The 24,429-nt window shown below is 34.9% G+C and overlaps 3 protein-coding genes across 21 annotated transcripts in view; 2 read left to right on the top strand and 1 right to left on the bottom strand.

Moving 5' to 3' along the window:
- LOC107227335 overlaps positions 1-18,760 on the top strand; it is a 164,245-nt gene extending 145,485 nt beyond the window's left edge. For 3 of the 18 annotated variants that reach the window (XM_046737499.1, XM_046737492.1, XM_046737493.1), the window contains 12 exons: positions 285-434; positions 1,182-1,324; positions 2,126-2,179; positions 2,311-2,358; positions 2,962-3,051; positions 3,418-3,480; positions 3,971-4,196; positions 4,267-4,386; positions 4,508-4,615; positions 4,943-5,125; positions 5,234-5,420; positions 12,638-18,670. In XM_046737499.1, the coding sequence (XP_046593455.1) occupies positions 285-434; positions 1,182-1,324; positions 2,126-2,179; positions 2,311-2,358; positions 2,962-3,051; positions 3,418-3,480; positions 3,971-4,196; positions 4,267-4,386; positions 4,508-4,615; positions 4,943-5,125; positions 5,234-5,420; positions 12,638-13,720 (2,455 nt within the window). In that variant the 3' untranslated portion in view covers positions 13,721-18,670. Of the gene's footprint in view, positions 1-284; positions 435-1,181; positions 1,325-2,125; positions 2,180-2,310; positions 2,359-2,961; positions 3,052-3,417; positions 3,481-3,970; positions 4,197-4,266; positions 4,387-4,507; positions 4,616-4,942; positions 5,126-5,204; positions 5,421-8,583; positions 8,637-11,880; positions 11,983-12,637 lie in introns of those variants that run through there. The other 15 variants (XM_046737489.1, XM_046737490.1, XM_046737503.1 and 12 more) reach the window with 14 other exon arrangements.
- On the bottom strand, positions 17,980-22,795 carry LOC107219016 (DEAD-box helicase Dbp80). 2 transcript variants are annotated; one of them, XM_015657111.2, is made up of 8 exons: positions 22,611-22,795; positions 21,853-22,073; positions 21,586-21,678; positions 21,284-21,501; positions 21,023-21,200; positions 20,700-20,937; positions 20,355-20,517; positions 17,980-20,258 (listed from the first exon to the last, which is right to left on the bottom strand). In XM_015657111.2, the coding sequence occupies exons 1-8, from the start codon at positions 22,671-22,673 to the stop codon at positions 20,005-20,007; spliced, it is 1,428 nt and encodes a 475-aa protein (XP_015512597.1). In that variant the 5' UTR covers positions 22,674-22,795; the 3' UTR covers positions 17,980-20,004. The 2 variants fall into 2 exon arrangements, with proteins under 2 accessions (XP_015512597.1, XP_046593473.1); XM_046737517.1 differs by lacking the exon at positions 22,611-22,795 and adding an exon at positions 22,171-22,230.
- A 67-nt stretch (positions 22,796-22,862) lies between these two features.
- Positions 22,863-24,405, top strand: LOC107218148. The gene is made up of 5 exons (XM_015656283.2): positions 22,863-23,041; positions 23,298-23,674; positions 23,785-23,920; positions 24,004-24,060; positions 24,145-24,405. The coding sequence occupies exons 1-5, from the start codon at positions 23,039-23,041 to the stop codon at positions 24,403-24,405; spliced, it is 834 nt and encodes a 277-aa protein (XP_015511769.2). The 5' UTR covers positions 22,863-23,038.
- The last annotated feature ends 24 nt before the right edge of the window (positions 24,406-24,429 follow it).

The following is a 24,429-nucleotide window of genomic DNA, read 5'->3' on the forward strand; positions in this document are numbered from 1 at the left end:
AAAATTAACTTACTGTAATTAATCGGATCCCGAAGTAAATATGCAAGACGTTATTTTTATCCAACAATCGAGTAGATTTTCGACGAATAATATCGAGATCTAATCCTATATCCCTCGGGTAATCGTGGTGGTAAAGGATCAAATAAGAAAGAAGAAAAAAAAAAGAAACAACAGCCATCACCTCCAGTAGTTTTCTGCATCACCTGGATGATCATAATATTAGGGAAAACGGATTACTTCTGGAACTCTTGATAGCTGATAGTATGGATGTGTGTTTGTTGTGGGTGGTGCAGCGATACGGAGCTGTTGGAGGATTCTTACAGCCTTTACGGTGTGAAGCCACCTGGTCGCCCTCCGACTGGCCCCCCACGATCCCCATTTCCCCCCGGGGCACCTGCTCTGACCCCCGGTGGACAGCCTTACGACGCTACCCGGTACAATGATTCTTACAAATGACCTCATTATATGCAATGCCTATGATGTCTGTGCCTGTTGCATAATATTAACATTTACCTCTACTTGTTCTATTACGTCAAAAAAAAAGCATAGTCTTGCTTTGCTCTTGTGTTGGTTTATTTCTTTTTTTTTTCGTTCGAAGATGGCATGGGATTTATTTTTTACTGTTAATAATTACCTCCTTATTATTCACGATATATGACGACGCATACACGTAACATCGACAAAAAAATCGCAAAACTAATTACGCAAAGTAACTCCACAGCGAACTTAATTCAACTTTGCCTGTTGTGCATTATAGACGTTGTTCTTTTCCCAAATTGCGTAAAATTAATTGGCAAAAATCATCTGGAAGCTTACAAAGTGTAGGTGCGTCGTCGACCATCAATGGATCGAAACGTATGAAACTTTAGCGAAACCTTGACTAGCCTACATGGAAAAGGAGGGAGTTTGCATCTTTAGTGTGTGCTTAGCCAGCTTGCAAAAATATATCTATGTGCATCGTACATGTAATCACACATGTACCACGATAAGCATTTGTACATAATGTAATGTGATAATGACTGCCCGGATCGATGTCTTAAATTTGCTACAGTTCTACAATTTATTGTTAAAAAATATTCATGGACGATGCTACAACGTGACTTGAAAACGCATGTACAAAATAGGTTTTCCGCCATTTTATGCAAAGGCAATTATGTAATTCAACGTCCGATTTTCAACAGGATAAGGGTGGAGCACATGGAACGACAACTCGCTAATTTGACCGGACTTGTGCAGAAAGCTTTGACTCATGCTCCACACGCCAGCCCCTCGCCGAGGGACTATTTGCAGGTCCCCGCGCCTCGCGATCCCTACAGAACAGCAGGTATGGGTCCGTTCGATATCATTTCGTATCGATACATACTGTAACTATTACTATTACTATAGCGCAAAGTTGTTGACAAAACTGATAACAAAGATAATTCTTCATGAGTCTCGCGATCCTTTCAAACTGATCGTCGAAGCGAAAGATGATGAATGAGAAAGCATGTCGAATAATTTGAATCTACCCCACTCATTGCAATATCAAAATTAGACACTCGTAATTAGTAGTAGCTCATAATTAGTAAGATGATATCTCCTGGCTTGCATTTTAAAATAACAATGGCCGCTTCTACACATCTTGAGCACAAAGCAATTCAATATATAAATTATACAAACATTGTTTACCATGCACGTGAGAAAGTTAGAAACGAAAACAAAAAATGTTAACGATAATCGACGTGTAAATACACCGAGTGACATATGTATGAAAAAATTTTACTGTACAATCTAGAATGCATTTCGTCGTGATTACTTGCCGATGTGAAATTCAGTAATACAGGGGAATGTGATAGAGGTACAAAAATGAAATATTGACATTTTAAATTTCGAATCAGATCACAATTTAATTTAATAGCATATCTTAGATATTTCCACAGCCTGTAATAATTGATACGGAATTTCCTCGCTATAAAATATTCAGCTTCCCAAGAGCTGAACTTAACTAAGCTGAGGCATTAACACACGGTATATTTTTATTTGTCACTCTATAACTGCCCAGCGTACGATAGTGTGGCTCTTTGGGCGAAGCCTTCTTAATACCCTGCTGTACAACTGCTTTATTATTCCCACTAACGCACACCAGGCGCAGGAGACGAGTTCGACAAACATTCTAGCTCCAGCTCCGCCTCATTGCCAGGTGTGTCTCTAATCTCTAAGACCCTGTTCTGTCACCATATCTTTATCATCATCATAGCTACCTTATTACATACGTATTAGTATCACCGTCATGTATTTTTGTCAATAAGTGTGTCTCACATCGCATTACAGATGACTCATACTTAAGGACTGATGTTAAGCCGCCAAAATTAGGCAAAGGTTCGCTTACAAAATTTTTCTGCGTAAGCATGATAATTCTTCCAAATCCAAACATTTTTTTCAACTTTTTTCCTCCCACCCCGCCGATCTGTTCAGCTTAAATATATGTGTTCATGTTTCGATATGTTATTTAATTAATTGAATTACGCCCTCTACTTGAGCATGACGATGGTATAATTTCAGACAGAGTTTCAAATTTTGTTTCTTTCTTCCAGTTAATATAATTTCCACGCAATAGAAACAGCTAATTTTTCTTTGCATCGATTTATTCTTATACGACTTATAATCCACAATTAAAAAATCCTGTTACTACAGACATAATTGTCGTACCGTCAATGTGAACAATGCACAATTCAACATTTTCATTGATCATTGATTACATCGATTTTCTTTCATTATACATTTGTTTTTTTTTTTTTGCATGATCATCTTGCAGCTTATCTACGTCGACATACACCTGATTTTTTTCTTTGATTCATAATCTTATGGCACATTAATCAAAGCACAATATGGATGTTGTTGATTTTATATTGAATAATCAACCATCGCAAAATGCGCAAGAGAAAGATTCCCAAAGAAAATAGTCTTCAAAATTTATTCCAGACAAGTCGGTGTCATTTGAAAAGTCAGTCTCCTTCAGTGACGAGCCACCAGATATGAACTCTCCTAAACAACATTCCCCGCAACACGCAGGTAAAAAAACTGACCGGCTTTTCATCGCTAACTAGTCTAAATCACCTTCATTTCAATGGGAAAGTAGCAAATCATTATTCGGAACCTGTGTTCAAGTTTTCCCATCCGTGCGGTTAGCCTTCCATCATCGGTAAAGATATTTTCCTTTTTTAACTAAAGAGGATGGATTCATTTCTCCAAATATCTGCTACTTTCCACTTATTGCATAACCGTAGTAATCGAAATCGTATTAAATGCTACAAATGACTACGTATAAAACCTTTGAAATGTATTAAATTTTGTTGTGGCACTGCGCGCGGCCAATTGTAAATTGTATTTTATATTTAACACGCTGTTGTATGATTGTGTGCAATGCTACCACACTAGCGGACACAAAGCCTACAAAACCAGCTATAAAATCATCCACACTGCCAAGGATGTCATCACAAGGTAACATGTATTTACCAAATTTGTTACAGCATCATTTTGATTTATCGTCACTCAACATTTTGTACCAACACTCGTCACTATTCATCTTCAAACAATAATTAAGCTGCCAGGGACTTGCGCCAAGACTGCAGAAAAATCCGTGATCAAATGTTTGCTTTCACCTTAATACTTCTAGAAAATTCACAACTATAGAGCTACAAATGGTACGGATTACCCATCGGAATAGTTCGAATGTGTATAAAATGGATTTCTGCAAATTGATGCATATTCATTCTCTTATGCTTCCTGGATGCTCGGGGCTTTTGTCTATACCATCACGAAATATCGTTCCAATGACTATACGAGATGAAAACTTGAATTTTACAAACAATTAATAACAGTCAGTTGAGTTTACAATGCAGACAATTTACGGGATAATAATTGCTTCTTGTAGCGAATTGAAATTTACAGTGTTCCCATATCTCACTGCCTTTTAAAAATATATTTACAGAACGGGAAAGGCATAAGCCGACGCCACCGCCAAAACCAGCTACTCTGGCAGCTGGTCAATACGTTTATAGAGACTTGACTCTCACTCCTGAAATGTATAATCAACTTAGAGGTCTGCAGAAAAAAGCAAAGGATCTACGCCAAGAAGTTCGAAACCTTAGACGCATGTCCCAAGCTCAAGCGCACACAGTCAGAGAGACTATCAGGGATACATTTATCACCATCAGGTAATTCATTATTGATTTCAATCCGCATGAATTTATTTTCTTTGCATTACAAGTGCCTCGCTTCTTCCAGGGCTGTGCTGCTGTCCGGCGGCGACGCTGCCTGGGCTGCCGGAGACACAGAAAAAGCAAGATTGAACCGCGAAGAAGACCTCTACAAGCAAGAAATGATTAGGCTGGAAAAAGATCTCACGTGAGTGCGCATATTGAATTACACGAGACGAGTTGCGTCATGCGTGTAATCTGTTACAAATATATGTATATTTAAATTCACGCGGATACAAAATACATTCAATTGAATTAAATGTTCACAGCGAGCTAGAGAGCACAGTAGAGGAGCTCCGGGGCAATGTCATAAACCGAAAAACTAGAGTAAACATGTCCGATGTAGAAAATATGGCGCTTATACTGAACAAATCCAGGTACTGTTCTGCATTTATTGAATATAAATTAGGAAAAAGGTAATCATTCGTCAGGTATTTTATTGCGATAGGTTTTGTGAGCTGAGCGTAATCGTACTGTTGAATCACATTTGTGTAATCTAACGTGAAGATTCATCAACATCTCTCCGATACTTTTCCTGAACAGAGTTTACACAAAAATTGATAATATTCCTGAACTTTTCTGCTATTTCTCTTTTTGTTTCTGTTGTTGTGTTTTTTTGTCTTAAAAAATTTCTGTGTCTGATTACGATGTAACAGAGACAGCTGTACTAACATACGTATATTTTTTTCATTGCAACGCTCTAGTAAAACAGTGGCAGATCTAAAAGTCCGCTTCCCGAGTCTCCAGGAAGGCATGAAGGGCCTCCTGAGTTCCGAAATGGAAAAAGTTGTACGCGAAGAAAAGTTCCTAAAGGAAGAACCAGAACGACTAGAGTCTGCACTCAGGCGCTGTAAGAAGCTTACAGGAACCCTCGTCACGCTCAAACGGTAGGAGAATTGTTTACAACCATGTTTCCCATAAATCTCTTTGCATTTTCTCCAACTAATACATTTTCCCATAATACAGCTGACGAATTCTTCTGTTCTGAACATTAGTAACAAAACATTCAGCGATTGCAGAATAATTGACGGATACTTGAGGGTGAAATTTCAGAGTGAAAATGAATGTCTTGCATTTCCCTCCAGCTTGGCGTCGGTGCAGGAGCAGCGATTACCGAACGCAGCGAGCGCGGAGGCTGAAGAAACCCCGCCAATAACACCAACATCGGGGCAACATTCTAAGGTAATCGAAAGCCCTGCTTGCTATCCTAAAAACCCACTATTCACACCCAACGCCTCGCTAATTCCTTGTGTGCAAGAACCTTGTTGCATGATGATGATCCTGTCTCCGATAGCTTGCGTAACACTTAATTATTCACTAATAATTATCTAATGAAGATGCTTCAGATAAAGTTATGTAGACACATTAATATTATATTGTAAATAAGTATATTGTCACCGTGTTTTATGATTATCACGTACAAAATAATGCTATAAATCAATAATTATTATCGCGTATTTTAAAACAGTTATTAATACGTAAGTAATTCTTCTTCAAGTAGGTATATGTTTTACGTTTCGTCTTACACGCATAACTTTTATACACACCTAATATTAGGTATCTCGCATATCGTTAAATATGAGAACATTTTTATTATCATTGTCACGCTTGGGATTCTTATCATTACGTCAATCAACTTAAATTTTAATCAAAATTTAACCGTAAAAATCGTAGCAATATATTATACTCGTTTTATCAATGTTATAGTTGTCGTATATTATCGAAATATCGGCCAAAAATGCCGCGTGCAGTTGCAATTAATATCGCACCCTAGATCATCAAGTTTTACAATAATTTTAAAGGCTACTTTCGCAATAATCAAAAATACGAAACTTGTCTCTTTCATATCACTGAGTGAAAATTATGAGGAAAGTTGTATCAAACTTTTCCCAGCCATAATTCTTTTCTTATAGCATATCCCAAATCTTACAAAATTGTACAGTAATCTTCATAATCGCAGATTTCATTTCATTTCATTTCCGAAGTAGTCCGCCTGAAGCACTGATTGTTTCACCCTGCTTAGCTGTTGATCATATTATAATAATAAGCCTGAACCAAAGTATTAATAATGGAACCAAATTTCCGTTTCGTACGTGTGTTCTTTGTCTTTGTCAGTACAATACATCAGAATCCATATTTAATCCACGTTTCTAGTTTCAACATTCGTATAAAACAAACTATCGTAATGTAATCATGAGGAGATCCCCGATTATTTTCGCATGATACCTTATTAAATATTACGCGACGATTCGCATCTAAATTATGAACAAAAAAAAGTAAAAATGCGGGTAAATCCGATCCGTATCTATTTTGTATCACAATGTAACACCTGGCATTTACCAATATTAGAAATTTCGTAAGCTCTAGCTAGTTTCCTGAAAGTGTAACTCGTAAAATGAATAGTTAAAGGTGAATTTTCCTGTAACTTCTCTCATTGTCTTTGTTGCTTGCGAGTAACGTAACAAGTTCAAATCCGTCACGACGAAAGGGAAGAAAGTGCGAAAAAGAAAAAAATGCTTGGTTTACATTGGAGATATTGTTATTCTATGCAATTGGACAAAGCGTGTAAATTATCTATGGTATGAATAAGCGACGCATACAAGCAGGAATTATATATCGAACCTCTGCAACCCGTAAAGATAATAATTCTGTTAGACTAGGATCAGATGTATATGTACTTGAATCATTTTTATTAAATATTCGGTAATATTTGAATTATGATTCTGATGGAACGTTTATTACCTCATACTTGGTTAATTTAAAACTAAACGACGAGTAACTTCATAGTGTATTGATTGAGTTTAATTTTATCCCATGCATTATTCAGCACTTTATCTTATTTAACATAAATAATACATAAATACGAAATCTAATGTAAACCTTTTTAGATGAAATCCCCTGTGATTAAGAATTTTTTATTTTCATTTCCCTCCCCATTAGATCAAATCGCAAAGATTGGGCACATTACGCACAGTTATATTATCCGTTACATTCAAATTTAGATTTTAACATTATGTTTTACTTCAAATCTTATTTAATTACCTGGCTGCCGCTTAGCCCCGCCATTAAATCTATGTAAAGCCTATCCTGAATAATAGCGTTTACATGTAAATATGAACCTGCTACCACTTAATTTAATCTAATCTGCAGCAGATGAGCAAACCCTGTAGAATACACAATTGAAATTGAAAATCCAGAAATTACTGACGTTTGGTGTACAGGTGACTAATATCGTAATGGAGCCGTTCTTATTTATATTATACATTGTAGCGTACTTGGCTCTAGGTCAAAAAGTTATTCGTAAACAATAATTGCGATGAACGTTCACACCTTTTCTGCATCAGTTATACTATCTAAGGATTTTTTTTTACACACCTCCACATATCGGGAGAGAATATACAAGACCTTATTTTTTCATTATTACCCAGTGGAGTTGGTGTCTCGATAATTCCTGCAACTTGTGTCTCGGTCAACTTTCCCACCCTCATACCTCTGAGTACCAGTTTCAGTGTTTGCTGTCTCCCCGATAGAATAGACATGTTACGCCTGGCCCAGATAGCAAAATATCAGAAAATGTCCTGCCAACGATTTCACATGATATTCCGCCCCGTTTTATGACGCCCAAAACAGATTTCATGTCTCCAAGACATCGTAAAGTCGTTCAAAGTTCTTGACCATCGTATTTATAACGGGACCGCTTTTGCTATCTGAGAGCCCTTGATTTGACAAAATATTTCATCCATCAAATTTAGTATTAATTGAAAGGAACTTATCTCTACTCTGAATATAATACACACCTCAAACGATATTCATCGTCATTAATGTTGTATCAATTGTTTTGTCATATTGATAAATCTGAGTGTAAGAGAGAATATTTGTGTCTAGGTGCTTATTGTTTGAAAAAAATATAATTCCCTCAGATCAATCAACGTTAAAAATACGGATTCTGTTACATTGAAAACGATTTTGAGTAATTACTAATTACTGCGGACTAGCAAGCCGGATGTTTTGTCAAATCAGTCTGTGTTAGTTGTGCCCCCCCCCCCCCCTGAAAATTTAATCTATGTAATACATTCTAAGACCTAATCGTCGGCAGCAGCAGCAGCAAAAACAACAGCAACAGCGCTTTTGTATAACGCAAAATCACTATTGCTGCGATCATCGATCAGCCTGTATTACAGTATAATATGGCAATTATATGATGCAGAGATGTAATGAAACAATATTATATATACATATACCGGATTGTTAAAGAAACCTTAACGTGTGTAATAATTTAATAAACTCGAATCAATCCAATTATGGCAGACAAACGAGGTACATGAACGTTTGTTAATTTTTGTAGTATGGCTGGATGTGGAGTACTAACTTCAAGGAGGCCATACAGACCAGTCACGAGTAATCTTTAATAATTCATATTAATTTATTATTATTACTCTATACTACTCTTTATATATATTATATATATACTTCTCATCATTCGATATGTCTGATTCATAAATCATATACGAAATCATGATTCATCGTTCGTAAGCTCATATATACAAACCATTCTGGCTAATGGGTTGAATCCAGTTCGCAGTATACTTTACATAATTGACTTCAAAGAACTTTTGAACCTCTTCGATTTAATTACTTCATCGCAAATCGCAAATGAATATCAGCTTCAGCTGTAGTTGTCTGATTATTTTTACTGTTGCTAAAAAAAAAAAAAAAAAAAAAGACGAATCAGCTTCCGTCATTATTTCGAATGAAAAAAAAAAAAAAAAAAACACGAAACAAACGCTTAAATTACAAATTGAACCGTACTTAATATTTCCTTTACTTGCAACTAATGCTGTGAATATAATATCAAATCCGTAATTGAAATTTGAGTGTCCGAGTAAAAAAATTATCAGCTTAAGCATCATCTCCCATTTAACAGAATGATTTGAGTCATTTTTTACAATAAATTGTACATTACACATGCTGCAGTTATTTTCATATCTTTACATTTATTATTCCTGCTTGTTCCAAAATTTCTTTTCTAAAGGTCTTTCTTGTTTCTTATGAATTTATCCAATAATCAAATAATGTTTCAACTTTTGTATCAATTAATATCCTCTCGATATCGCTTTGCTACATATATATATACCGAAAAGTTCGTTTACTGAACACAAGCATTTTATCATATCGCAGCGACGAATGCTGCCGTTTGAATAAAAACTGTCTGAATAACTAGAATAGTAACACATTGCATTACGGAACAGTCGAACTGTGAAGCTACTTGTCGAATTTAGCGATAAACACTTATTAAATGGCAACATTTGCGCTGATTCTTGGATTCAAAGTTTTTTTCCAATGTGCATATAAAATTTCTTGGTAAAAATGTTCCCTATTTATAATCTACTTTCACGCAATACTTTATATATGTCTATAAGAAAAAGAAACCAAAATTCTATACTTTGCAACATCTTCAATTTTTTGCTATCTCTCCTGGTTGGCCTGTTTACAACAAAAAAAAAAAAAAAAAAAACACAATTTATCTCTTCCATTTCGCTGTCAACTGTTACATCTTGATCAGTGCGTGCGATTATATACAACTTACAACACTTTTTTTACACACACCTTTATTACTTCTATGATATTAATTTGCTAGTTGGCGATTCTTTACCTGATTTCTATAACTTAGCATTGTTATCGATCAACCGAAAATGGGGTCGTTCTGGATTGTCACTGATCACTGGAACTTGGATAACGGGTTGTGCAGTTCTATGCGCATATCCATTATTTCTTACATTCTTCATTATATTATCACATTTAGCAATCCAGAAGAACCTCCACCACCAAAAATCAGTATACATTATATTATGCTCTTTCACTAAGACACACGCTCCAATCCACTTCTTATAGTAAGGTGCCAGGACGTTAAAGGTTTACATTGGATTTCCCAAGTTAATGGCAAAAATCCCATTATTATTATTACATTATCAATTATTATTGATGCGTTTTAATCTCTCATACCGAAACTACGTATTCCTCCTTCTCTTCTATCCATTCTGTATATCTGTGCTCTCATTGACAAACCAAAAAAAAAGACAATAATAAGAAAGAAAAAATTGGCATTATTAACTAGACGTATTATACAACCTTGATGATTAACATGAAAGTATCAAATGGGTGGCTAATGGAAATAACGTCGTTTGCCATCGGGTAAAAAAGTAGACCAACGATGATATTTCTTGCTGTTCACACCCTAATTGTTACAAAAAGAAAACGTATCTAACTATTCTACATTATTATATGAATAAATACTGTAAAGCTGTAGAGTAATAGTATAAATTATTGTGATTAATGATTAATGATTAATAATTTAATTGATCTTGTAAAGTTAATTGATTGATTGATTTCCCTGTATGATTTTTATTATTTCCTTAAGTTTCTTTTATAGCTTCTCATGTCTCAGTTATTTCACCATAATCCACTCTCTGTGGTTCATTTATTTACAGTTAGTATCTATGTACTACTACTGTCACTTAATTTTCCTTGTAACTCTTGTGTATATTTTACTCTTATATATAATTACAAACCTACCTGTATATTAGTTTGTCAGTTTTTATTTACGCAGTATATATATATATATATAAACATTTTCGTCTTTCAAGTAACTGTCGCAAACAACAAGTAATAGTTATTTCACATAATTAATTGTATAATACATACGCATATACTCGTATGCATATGTATTTATACATCGTAACACTTTCATTTCGATTAATATGTACTATATACTCCTTTTTTTCTCTCTCTAATTCCATAACTACTGCCTTACTATAAGGATTGGACTGAAGGTTTTGTCTATGTATTTTATGTTGGCAAATTTTTTTTTTTTTTTTAATATTTTTTTTTTTCAATTAATCTTTTTTTTTTCAATTTAATTCAGTTATTGACGAACTTTGCGCATGTCTGTTACAGCATGTCGTATTTTCTACCTAGAATTAGTATTCTTTGTTGTGTTGTGAAAAAGTGATAGAACGTTATTACCTCGGCATGAACGTATAATATCTATCATTCTGTTTTTCAAGCAAATCTTTTGTATCGAAAGCATGTAAAAGTTAATGACAGGAATATTGGTTTCGTTCTAACAATGTTTACAGGGTATCAATGAAGACTCTTTCAATATTATCTGATCCGTCGCACTTGTTCGACAATTCACATCTATTTATAATTAAGTTTCATCTGTCTTCAAGCTTCTTTGCTACTAATACAATGCGTCTATTCAAATTCACCTCTTAGCTACTTTATGTTTTGTTATAAGATCAGCGAGATTATGATATTCAAATTATCAAGATAATAGCATCTAATCTTTGACCTCGTATTTTAATTATACATTGCAGGTCAGGATGAAGAACAATTTAGTAATTCGCTCGGTTGAAATGATTCAATCCAGGCAAATTTAACAAGTGTGCTAATTACTATATCGTGCGTCTTTCATTAATGCCCTGGAAATGAGAACCCCTAATTCCTCACAAAACCACCGACTGACAATATTGTAGGGCTGAATTTAATATGACTGAATATAGAAAATTGGGGATTTACAATTATATTTTAAAAACGACTCGAGTTATTCTAATTTTGGTTTTTTGGTTTTTCATTTTTTAAGTTGACTAATACCGGACAACAATCGATGCCAAAAGTAAAAGAGCACCATATGAGTACTGACTTGTAACACGCACAACACACAAAACATGATAACGTACCACAGGTAACTATCTAACCGATTTTTTGTTCCATGCATAGTTTTTTTTTTTGTTTTATTTTTTTTTTCTCCATTCCTTTCGATATAAGCAAACCATTAATTTCACAATTTATCTAATTTCTCTAACTCTGCCTCCGTTTTTGATGCATGTGCGTTTGCACACAATTTGTTCTTGCATGGTCATTAAAATGTTGCCATATAACAAAAACAAAAAAATCCGCGATACATAAAAGATGTTGTCAATATTTCACTTCACGAAGCAAAATATATTTGAGAAACTTGCTAAGAATAAGCACTAAATTAATTGCCTTAAAACGTAGTCTTTTATTTATCGCAAACAGAAATTACCTCAGGGGCAAAATATGTAGTAAAAAGTTTGCTGATAGTAGAGAGCGAGGCACATCTTCGATAATATGTTTTGCACTGGTTCAAAGTAACAATTAAATCTATTACAGGAGGATAAAATTACAAAAAGTTATTATCAATATATATATATATATATATACATATATATTGAAACTGACAAATTGTTGAAATGTTTTGCCTCTAACGGTGGTAAATAAAAATGATCAAATAAAATGAAGGCTAATGCAGATTTATCGTTATAATAAGTTTTCTTGTATGAAAAAATTGGAAAACGTTTTGGATTTTTGTGAAACAGACAACTACCCCTACGCCAGCGGAACGCACTGTCATGGGGGCAGCGGGCGTCGTCGGGGGAGGGTCCAACGCTCTCGACTCATCCGCCTCCTATCAGCAGCGTCCGGAGAACGCACTCGACGCTCTGCTAGATGAACTCCAAACATTTTCGAGGCCGGCGTCGCAGCTTAGCCAAACGTCCAGCATCGGCTTTACCCCAAATTTAACCGATATCGGACGATCGGCGAGCCAGATATCGCAGATGAGCCATACCCCCAGCATGTCGGACATCGGTAGGAAAGGCAGCATAGATTCGTCGACGAATTTATCCATCGCTACGACCCCTGGACACACGAGTACCCTCAGGAGGCTACACTCCTATCCTTCCAGTTCCGACACGGATACCTCTCCGCCCATAGCCAGGCTACAAGTATCCGACAGCTCGATGCCACCGTCTCAGAAGCCTCCAGTGCCGGAAAGAAACGCCGAACTACTTCAGCTGGCTACTGCGAGACGAGTTCCTCCACCGCCGCCTCCGAGAACTAGTTCAAGATCCCCTCTTGCAAGTCCGACGAGTCCTCAATTGCCACCGAGAAATCCTACGGGTACGTTGCGCAGAGGACGGAGCAACTTGAAGGAGAGCGGAAAACCACCTATGGCGCTGCCGTCGAATGCGAATGAAGGTGAACAGCCTCCGTCAATGGCTCCCAATAACATATTATCGGCGAGCAATTCTAGCTCTTGCGAAAGTATTAATTCCCAGGAGGGCTTGCAGAACAAAAAGGGGAGGCAGGAACAATTGGAACAACGCCACCAAGAGCTCCTTAGAAAACAAAAAGCGCTTCAAGAACAATACGCCAGGCTGCAACAACTGCAGAGAAATGCATCGGGATTGACGACAGTCCCACCGGCGCCTCCTGATCTTCTCAAGAAAACCGGCTCCGAAAGTAATCTGTTAGCTAAGATGGGTCTTGGGTTGAGCACCGCCAGTTCTGGCTCGCTAACCAGTCTGGCGACCCGACCAGAATTGAGCACCGCTCCGGCACCGAATGCATCTGCTAATCAGACAACAACAAACAAGATTTACGAGACAGACATTCTGTGACCGAGAAATATGATATTTTCGTTCGAAAAGAATCTTGAATGTATACTCTCGGGAGGAGCAGCTGCAAGTTAACATCGCTATACTAAATAATTCTCTCATGTAATAATGTTGTGTTTCTCTTTTAAGAAAAATACGGTATTCCTGCAGTTAACGACGAGGCAACGTTGTTGTCCTTATTTATTTATTTATATAAATTTATATATATTTATGTACACGCGTATGTAACATATGTATACGTGACCTAGATATCGGTTGAAACTATTTCCCAATGCTTGGTTCAAAGTGTTTTGAGGTGTGAAAAAATGTGTTATCTCGGATCTTCTTTGACACGGCGATGTAAAATAGTGGAGATTGATAACTGGAACGCACTGTATCCGTTATCTTCAGGTAACCATACCGCGGAAAACAATGACTGAATATATTACCGTGCCAAGGTTTTAATTCAGAACACTGTGGTCGTGAAGGTAAATTTTCAAATCTATGGAACAATGATTAGTTGATTTTTTACTTACATGTATATATGTCATGTGCTTATTACTAGGCATCGCGCTGTTGAGAAATATGGCTGTACACTGTTCAAACTGACAATGAGGCGTAAAACTTTTGTGTGAGAATCGGAGTGGAAATGCATGAGGCAATATTATATTGACAGTTGGGTGAATGCCAAATGGTCGATTTGCGATTTTTATTACGAGTATAACATTAAAATTGTGCACGAGTATTTTAAATTTATAAAACGAGATAAGCGTTTACATTACGATAGCGATCGAGCTGATATTGCGAAGTATTATTAAAATTGAAAGAGATGACTGGATACTGAGATTCAAGATTTGGAATTGATGCAATGATATATAAATATAATAAATACATAAATATATATATTATACATATATAATGAGCCAACACGTTGAAATACGCGATCAATAATTCCGATATCAAATTGATATTGATGTTAATTATACAAAACACTCCTCACGTAAATAATAAAAGCACATACACATTATACACAAGAATTCTATAATTACCCTAGAAATTAGCAGATCATGCTTAATAATGAAATTGAAACAAGTTAGAAATATTTAATATACACAGTAATCGTAACTCTAAATAACGAATTTAAAAGAAGTCAAAAAAATAACAAAAAAGAAAAAAAAACGTAAGGTGTTTAGTGTAAACCATCGCAAAGAGATATTGCTCGGTTTTGGCTGTTATATTATTAGATACATATGATACAATATATGTCATGAACGGAAAAGAACGTGTTTCATATTAACGAGTTGATTCTTTTAAAACATTATCCCATATGAGTTCATGATACCGTGTCTTAATATCAACGAGGATACTTACAAGAATATTTCTCCAAGTGCTAAAGCGAATGGACTTGCTCGTAACATCGACGCATCAAAGAAAGATTACATTTTGTTCAGCTTCCAAATAAATAAAAATTACAATAACCGCGTATAATTTTCGTACATTTCTTAATTGTGATTTGAGTTTAAGGTACGAACGTTTAGAAGATGCTACATTACTTAATGACTTCATTGTATTTGTTGACGTATAAAATAATAACTGCGCAACCTGAGCTGCGAGGTAATGATGAAACATTTAAAAGAAAAGATAAAAACTCTGTCTACATCCGCAACATTTAATTTCAACAACAATCTCACTTCGGTAGGAATAGAAAAAAAAAAAATAAAGAAATGAGAGAAAAAAAAATATACAGATTTTATTAAAAGTTTACAATTATTACTCTATACATTTATTAAAAGTTATTAAAAAAAAAGAAAAAAAAAAGAAGAAGATATTTGATAAAGTAAATCCCACTGACTTAAGTAAATTCAAAAAAAGAAGAAGAATGAAAAACGAAAAAAAAATTGATCCGCAGTTAGATAATATTTGAAAAAAAATATTTATTTAGGTAATAAATAAAAAAAAAAAAAAATTATAGATCGGTGAACTCGCAACCGCAATTCGAGAGTTATAGATATATTATATACATATATACCTATAAATCCTATACACACCACACTTTCGATGTATCGAAAAGAATTCTTCGGCAGTTTTATGAAAACCTATACACTTAAGTATATTGACCGTCATTTGTTAGTCCTATTGTGCCAAGAATATTATTCTATATTTTTGTTTTAATTTTGTTCTTTTGTTTATCGAAGTTCTTCTATAGCTGTTATCACAAACTGCTGATACATTCGCGATTTTTTTTTTTTTATGTTATAGAGAACATAATTATATTAAATTAAGGACAATTAAGATAAATATTATAAATATAATATAAAAACAAATTATACATATAGATTACACTGTCGAAATCGCGACTTTATAATATACATTTACATATTACAATTGATGACTGAGCGCGCTTTAGGTTTACACATGCATTTTTCATGCAAATTGAAATATATTATTAACTTGTGCGTTACTGATTGTTTGAAAAGACTTACGACTACTACGTGAAAACCGTTGTGGGTGCGTCGAATCGTTTGAGAAAAAATTTTGCCAAACCGGACTTACATACATGTATTATAGTATAAAATCTTTCACAGCATTTCTTCGAAAATAAATCAGTAAAATTTCCCTGACTATTGCTACCTGGAGGTTGAAAATCATCTTGGATAACAGAAGAACTCTGCGAAAGAATTCATCGTCAGAGAGATCAGTTCCAACTGTTTAATAACGTGGTCTACAGCCAAGCATCTTGGCGATGAGCTTAATTACTATTGCTGTCGGATCTATTCAAAGGCAATAGGGAAAAAATTGAAAATTTTCCTAACTAATAAATAAATTTGATCAGTAAAGAAAGTGAAAATTTAGCTTTAACTGTATCGTAATATAAACTTAGGCGTTGTCTTCGTTTTAATAACAGTTGTCAAATGTTGAATGAGGCATGGAAATTGTAGGAACACGTGGGATAAAGAACAATTCATGATGGTTTTGTCATAGCTAGTAAAGCTTGTAAATACTTTTTAAACAATAACAATATTGTAGCCGTTTAATTTATTTCTTCTTTTTCTTTTCTTCTTTTTCTTTAATCGCTAGACTTTAAATAACATTTGTCATCCAGCACGTACACTTCTATTGCAAACCATGATCGATCACACGATATCTATAATTCATGACGAGTCGTCCTGGGAGCGTCAAACAATAAATTGCGTATAAATAGGCAAAACTGCATTTGCTCAATAAAAGTAACAACCGAAACGCAGCAAGTATTATAATAATATATAATTACCCTACACGTATGTATGATTGAGATCGCTCGTCGAATTTATTGATTATGTATGTTTAATGACGAATTAATATATGTGTGAACTCTGCAGATTTACCGGATGAACTTTCGTCATTTCGGGTAAATTAAGTATAGTTATACTATGTATACATCAGAGTTTCACACCGCGAAATCGCAAGTATCACGTATCATGAATATACAGAATTATTAACTGTCGTTGAATGCACTAATTTGTATTATACATAAAAACACATAACATGTATATGAATGAAATTTTCATAGAACAATTAATTACTCGAAATTAATTTTTAGCAAAATAATAATAAAGATAAAAAAATTAATTAAAAAAACTTTTAAAAAAAAAAAAAAAAAAAAAAACGAAAAAACAAAAACGGATAAGAAATATATGTAGGCAAATTTTTAGCTCAATTCTCAAAGGCCATTTTAATTACATGCAATGAATCGCATGATAATATACTATAATCAAGTATACTGGTTACAGAATTTAAAAACGTTTTTAGGTAAGAAGTTTAATTCGAATGAAAATTCATATTTTACATTTTTAAACATCTTTTAACGATTTAAAGTATTTGTTACAACCGTTATTAATTTTGGTATTTATAATACTATTAGCAATGTTATGCAATTCGGTTACGTTACACAAAATTGTCAAATTATTATATGTACAATACGTATGTTTCATTATAAATCCTGAGCAACTTAAAAGCGCTTAAACTTGTACGACGAATCGAAAAAAGGACAAAATCTAAAGCTGTCCAAGTCTCGAGATTTATATTATTTACAATTAATTTACATTTCAAAGTCTTTTTTTATAGTGGAGAACGAGAACGAAGCATTTGACATTGCCAAAACATTGAATTTATTTCTTTTTGAAAAAACGAACACCGTCACCGAACTTACAATAACGTATTATACATACGTACAAGCGTAGTAAGATTAATTTTATTTGAAAGGCCTATACGTAGTGCACAATCATTCATTTTTCACTTTGAGGATCATAGCTGAACGTTTTATGTTTCATGTTTCTCTGATCGTTATTCGTCGTTATCAGAAATTTCCCTCTGTATCAATCGGCGTTGAATCGTTAAGATCGTTGATAACATAATCATCAACTTGAAGAAGTTGACTGCAGTTGTAACAAATATTGATGAACAAATCCGGCGTATTAATATGTATAATAATAGCTACCTAAAAAATATGGGTATTTGATTAATTTGGTTCTCTGTATGAAAATTGTAAAATATTTCAATTTAGACACTCGTTATTCATTGATATTTAACTTGTACAAAGCTAATTTCTGGTGCATGCCTGTTTGCTCCTCGAAACACGGCCAATCCCCAACCATTGTATTTAATTATATTCCGTTTATTTATTGGTAAACACTTTATGTAGAGACATCAGGCTATCGGAAGATTATTGCAGGTATTCACACGAACCTGTGAGTTTCAAGTAATTAGCTAAATATTAATAAGCGATCGAACATTACGTAATAAGCAGAGAAGGTTTTTCTTTTCGCTTATTTTGCTCATATTCGTATTGATTTGTTGTTTCTATCGTATAATTAATAATGATTATATGCATTGTAATTTTTTCCGACTATCATATACGCCAAATATGAATTGACTTGTTACATTTGTAAATGTTTGTAAGTAATATATAATAAAATAATCAATTAATAACCACTACATTGCATTGTTGATGCGCATCTGTCATCAATACTAAAAACACACCTTACATACAACGAATAAAGAAAATCGTGTCATTGTCAAATTTAACAATGATTTTGTCATTCATTTCCTTCAATAAACTACGACTGATAAGACATAATTGGATCATTCGCTGAAATGAATCGTGGTTTTTATCCTAAGAATTGAAAAATCTACGATTGTTGATCGAGGAAGTGTGAACAAACTGAGAAAATGAAGAAGTAAGAAGGAAATCGAATAAAATGGTAGCAGTTTTTCAAGGTAAGAAAGTCTAATTCATTCTCGTTGTTCCAGAATCGTGCACTCGTACACAATTAAGATGCGTTTTCATACGTTTTTATTACCGTAATGCATAGTTCATACTAAAAATATTTCGTTGTGTCCAGAGCGTTTCTTCTGGACAATAAACAATAATAAAAAAGATGTCGATACTTGATTCAATTCAACGCTTTACATGTATAACGATTGAGCACGTATCAAGAGTTACAACCGATAAACGTAATATTCCTCTGCCGTTGGTCCTACGCTCTTGTTGGTTTTGCTTTTGTATTCCTCAGGGTCCAATTTAGAGTACATGCTCAGATTAGACCTTATGGTACGCATCCACGAAAACACATGGTACAGTGGATAAGAATCTATTGCATTTCAAATTCAGACGTAAAAATCATAGAAATCTTTGGTGCCTTTAATTTACTCGAATGCTACTTGTGGGTTGTAGACCCATTGTTCATCGTAACTGATTTGTTGTTCAAAAAACTCAGGAATAAACATTGTTTACGAAACATATCTTTATTCATTTATTCGGAATTCACACTTCATGTAAATAAATTTATGATACCGCTTGCAAGATCCGACATGCTAAGGCTGGAATAACTTTTACAAAACTATAATTCCGGAGCACAGCTTGTTTTTCAAATTTTAATACATCAGTGTAATAACTTGGAAAAACAATATAAATAATATAAACCTAATGTCCCGTACGTGTGTGCAATACACCTACATTATTCGTATCGCACAACATATCACACAATCAACTGAATCAACTGTTTGAATTATAGCGTAACTAACTTATCACAAAATTAAACGTTGCCCGTGACGTTACATCGCCGTATCGTAAGTATTTACTGTTTAGAAATTCTTTTGTAACCTATAGTTATGTTATAATGGTAAAATTGAAACATTCCTCACCATTCAATAGTCTCAAATTATAACAAAGTACCGTCCTGATATCAAAGTGTAAAAGTTTCGACCATAGTCTTTCAAATAGGACAATATTTATGAGCTATTACACCTTATACACGTAATTCTATATTTTATGCACCGATTTTTTCAATTTCCTCCGCATCTTCTGCATCCAAATAGTGTATCTTTTTTCCAAAGTGTTTCTCTATATCTTGACAGACTTGCATCGCGTGCGATGAATCCACTAGATTAATGGCGATACCAGATTTTCCGAATCTGCCCGTGCGCCCGATCCTGTGTAGATAAGTTGCACAATCTGCTTGGCGGTCTTGGTCAATTGGTAGGTCGAAGTTCACAACGATTGTTACTTGCTCAACATCAATTCCTGAACATTGAAAACCAATTTTTCACATGAAACAAAGTCTTACCATGATCAAAAGCAATACATATGACGACTTTCCGGGCGTTTCTACTTTCTTACCTCTAGCCAAGACATTTGTGGTGATGAGAACCTTTTCAAGACCCGCTCGAAACCTGTCTAAAACAGCAATGCGTTGCTCGACAGTCAGGTCACCAGATAAAACTGCCACAGCGTGACCATCTTTACTCATCTTTTCTGCTAGCCAGCCGGCTGTTTTTCTCGTCTGCATGAAATACAAAGTTATACAAGTATATATTTAAATTTGAGAATATTTATACAGAATATTTTAGCTGAAGTTAATTGTCGAGTGAATATTTCTTGATAAGAGAGGAACATGATTAGAAAAGATAGTACATAACCAACGTAAAAAAAAGTAAAATGCAAATGTGTACACAATGTATTTACGTGACAGAAAATGATAGCTTGTCCAATTGTGATCACGCCATAAATATTGGTGATAGCTGTGTACTTTTCGTCCATGTTCTTGCACTTGACGTAGTACTGTTTGATGTTGTCCAAACTTTCCTCCTCTTTCAGCAAACGTATTATCAACGGATTGCTCACGATTATCTCAGCAAATTCCATCACTGCCGTTTCATACGTCGCAGAGAAAAACATCATCTGACAAGTGCGAGGAAGCAACCTAAAATATACAAGAGAGAATTCTGCTAATAAACTTAGTCAAAATAATAGATGGAATGTCTTTTAGGTCTGGCTAGTCATCTTACTTGTGGATCCGGATGCATTGATCCTGGTGTCCTTGAGTGGCAATCATTACATCTGCCTCGTCCAAAACAAAGACCGAGATTTTTCTCAGGTCAAAAAATCTGAACTTTATAGCCCAATCCAGAACTTTTCCCGGAGTTCCAATTATTATATGGTCGGTGATTTTCGTACCTCGAGCAACTGAAATAAAAATGTAGAGATTTCATGTAACTAGCAGATTCACTGACCAAGTTGAAACAAGAATATACTAGATTCTAAATTACTTTCTTCTCCTCGAACAGCATATTTCAGCTTAATTTCTGGACAAAATTGAGACATTTTTGCTGCAACTTCGCCAGTTTGAATGGCCAATTCATACGTAGGTGATAGACAGAGAACTTGGGGATAGTCCTTGTTGGGGTCTACTCGGCTTAGCATAGCTAGAACAAAGGCTGCAGTCTTGCCGGTACCAGACTGTGATTGCGCAATCATGTTTTGTGGTCTAAGAAACATAAGAAAAACTTGATCAATTCTTTATTCCATTGAAAAACCAGTTCGCATGTTTAGACTACTTATCGAAACTTACGGGTCTGCAAGTAGTGTTGGAAGAGCAGTCTCCTGAATTTTTGAAGGCGCGTTGAACCCCATTGCGTAAACTCCTTTCAAGAGTGCTGGCTTCCTGAAAAACCACAAGTTACCAGTTATTTGCGGTATCATGTATGCGAGTATAACTACTCAACATGGTAGTTTGGCACTTGACATTATACCTACTCTAATAGTGAGAATCGACTTTACTACGTAGTACATATTCTCAACTGCAACATGTAAGAGATGGATACCAAACAATACTAACAAATGGAGTGCTTCGAAGGTCTTAATGCTGTACAAAGGGGATGTGGGATCTTTTCGTTGAATCTCTAGATCCTTGGTGGTCTCAACCAGCCCTTTTCTGATAATCTTCTGCAGCAGTGATTTTTCTGCTGGTGATATCTGATCCTCGGTTTCATCGCTTTTCGACGATTCGCTTCCATCCTGTGGTGTTGTAGTAGGCTGGGATATACCCAAATTTGTCACCTTGATGATAAGAAAAATAAGATTAATATATAAAATAAAGCTAAAAGAAAAAAAGCATTTTATTCCAAATAACTGACAAGAAGTAAAATTACTCAACAGTGAAATTGTCAGTTCCTTTAACATTTAGCACTTTAGTTTGCATATTCGTATGACACTGAAGCTCTGGCAACTGAGCGGCTAGATTGTCATCAGATATTAGCTAAGGTTTGTGCGTCGGACCTTCTCACCTACTAGTTCAAGCATTTAGAATCGTGGTTAATAATTGTATACTTGGATGACCGGATGGGCGAAGTATAAAGTACAAAGTGACAAAAAATAGCTCATATGCAACAGACTCATGGGATTGTGCGAATAAAACATTGCGAATACCCATTCTGAAACTATTTTGTACGAAAGACAATATTATCAAAAGCATTTGCAGGAAAAATGCATTAGTTGCGAAAGTTTACTTCGCCGGGTTTCGGAACGAAATCCTTGTCAAGCAAAATAATGGGTTTTTAGGTTATGCCGGAGTTATTGAAAATATTCGTACGTTACCTTGGAGGCAAGGCTTTCTTGCTCGTCGGTATATTTGGCCCAATCCACTTTCGGGGAAGCCATAATTGGGAAAAATCGTTAATAGTGCTTGGAAAAATCTACCTCCTTCTCTCTCAATTCAAAAGCCCTATTTTATCTTATTTTTTTGTCACTTGCAAGCGTGCCCGCAAAGATCGCCCAGACAGCGACCTATTTCGACCTATCGCCATACTATCGTTTCACGGCGTATCGTGTTCAAAAATGTTCAGACCACGGCTAGAAGACCATGTTCCGTTCAATGTTCCGTTTTAATGTGAGCGCCATGCGTATTTCGCGTGTATTTGGCGGGAACACCGCACAAGTTGTATAACGCTACTCCAATTTACTTATTGTTAAATTATTGAATGCGCCAGATTAATCGTTAGATTGACAGGATCGCATATAAAGCCATGGTATGAAAATACTCATTAAATAACCTTACTAACCACATTGCAACGAACTAAAGCGTGTGTTTTCAGAATGTAAGCGCACAGCAACCCAAAATGGAACGCACAACAATACAATTCCATAATATTTTTACCATAACCACCCTATAGTGAATTATAATAATTGAATATCTTGGAAATGCTGCTGCGTTTGACTATCCACAACTTTAATACAAAGCGGAATTATATACTTATTATCGTGAATTTACTTGTATTGCTGCAGGATGAATCAAGTAGCTCGTTGGATTTCTCATTACACAATGCAAACCCCCAGGATTTTACTTTGGAAGATACGTTGGGAGTATTGATGGATTTGAAATCGGAACGAGATCAGGAATTAGAACAATTGTACGATGTGCAAATAAATAACAAGCTTTTCGATTCGATCGATGAATCGAGAATCTCAGAAAAACGCCGTCAATACGTATCGAGTTTCATAAAACAGATATCCAATGATAAACCTGACGATTATCCCATTCCAAATACTTTGGATATGGTTTCAACCACTGTTGCAGCGTTAACTCAAGAAGTCCAGAATGCGCAAGAACAAGTTAAAATTCTCACTGAAAACCTAGAACGTACGGAGAAAGAAATTAGCCGGTAAGCTGCTTTACAGTCTTTTCAATTTCACTCAGGTTTTCAATATTTCAATAGGGTGTCATATGTATGTATAAAATATATTAGACAGAATATCAATTATAAAATTGCAGATTGAAGGAAAAGAAGCAAGGTATTGAAAAAATGAAAAATTCCTGTTTAGCAGCCAATAACATCATAGCCAGTAAAACTTGGGCAGAAGAACTTCGTATAACACAGCAGATATTTAAGGAAGTTAAACAGGAAACGGTGAGCATAATTTCTAATAGATTAGTCATTCTGTAACTCTCACAGATGTATTATCAAGTAATGACGATTTTTTTATATTACAGCAACGAGTCGTAGCAGAGATCTTTCCAGATAATGACCATGTGAAGAATTTTTTAGCAGTAATATTCTCATCTTTATCAAATAATGTCAATATAGTTTATTATCTAACCATGAAAGAATAATACTGATTTTATACGTTTCAGGAATTGTGTTCCGCGTATTTTTCCAGCGGTGACAACGTATATGTAGATTTATTACCTGAAGTTGCAGATGCGGCTAATTTTCTGCTTGAAGCAGATTTAATTGTACGTCATCGATATGATGAAAATAAAGTTAGGCTTATTGACCTGTATGTGATCTTAAATTATTTTCATCTTCGATTAACCCCTAATACATTGGTATATATTCCAACTCAACACAAAAGTTTAAATACAAAATTTTCGCTTAACTCAAATGGCCAGTAACGCTCACTTCTTAGATCTAACAAA

The sequence above is a fragment of the Neodiprion lecontei genome, chromosome 4 (genome assembly GCF_021901455.1).
Source record: "Neodiprion lecontei isolate iyNeoLeco1 chromosome 4, iyNeoLeco1.1, whole genome shotgun sequence".
Taxonomy (NCBI): Eukaryota; Metazoa; Arthropoda; class Insecta; order Hymenoptera; family Diprionidae; genus Neodiprion; species Neodiprion lecontei.

What these genes read in the sequence shown, in the direction of transcription:
- LOC107219016 (XM_015657111.2), bottom strand. Translation starts at nt 22,673, where the DNA reads ATGGCTTCCCCGAAAGTGGATTGGGCCAAATATACCGACGAGCAAGAA. An exon ending in ACCTTCGAAGCACTCCATTT is followed by an intron (nt 21,679 to 21,852) that starts GTTAGTATTGTT and finishes GTGGTTTTTCAG; the next exon opens with GAAGCCAGCACTCTTGAAAG. An exon ending in TGCTGTTCGAGGAGAAGAAA is followed by an intron (nt 21,201 to 21,283) that starts GTAATTTAGAAT and finishes TTTTTATTTCAG; the next exon opens with TTGCTCGAGGTACGAAAATC.
- LOC107218148 (XM_015656283.2), top strand. An exon ending in AGGAAGTTAAACAGGAAACG is followed by an intron (nt 23,921 to 24,003) that starts GTGAGCATAATT and finishes TTTATATTACAG; the next exon opens with CAACGAGTCGTAGCAGAGAT. An exon ending in ATGTGAAGAATTTTTTAGCA is followed by an intron (nt 24,061 to 24,144) that starts GTAATATTCTCA and finishes TATACGTTTCAG; the next exon opens with GAATTGTGTTCCGCGTATTT.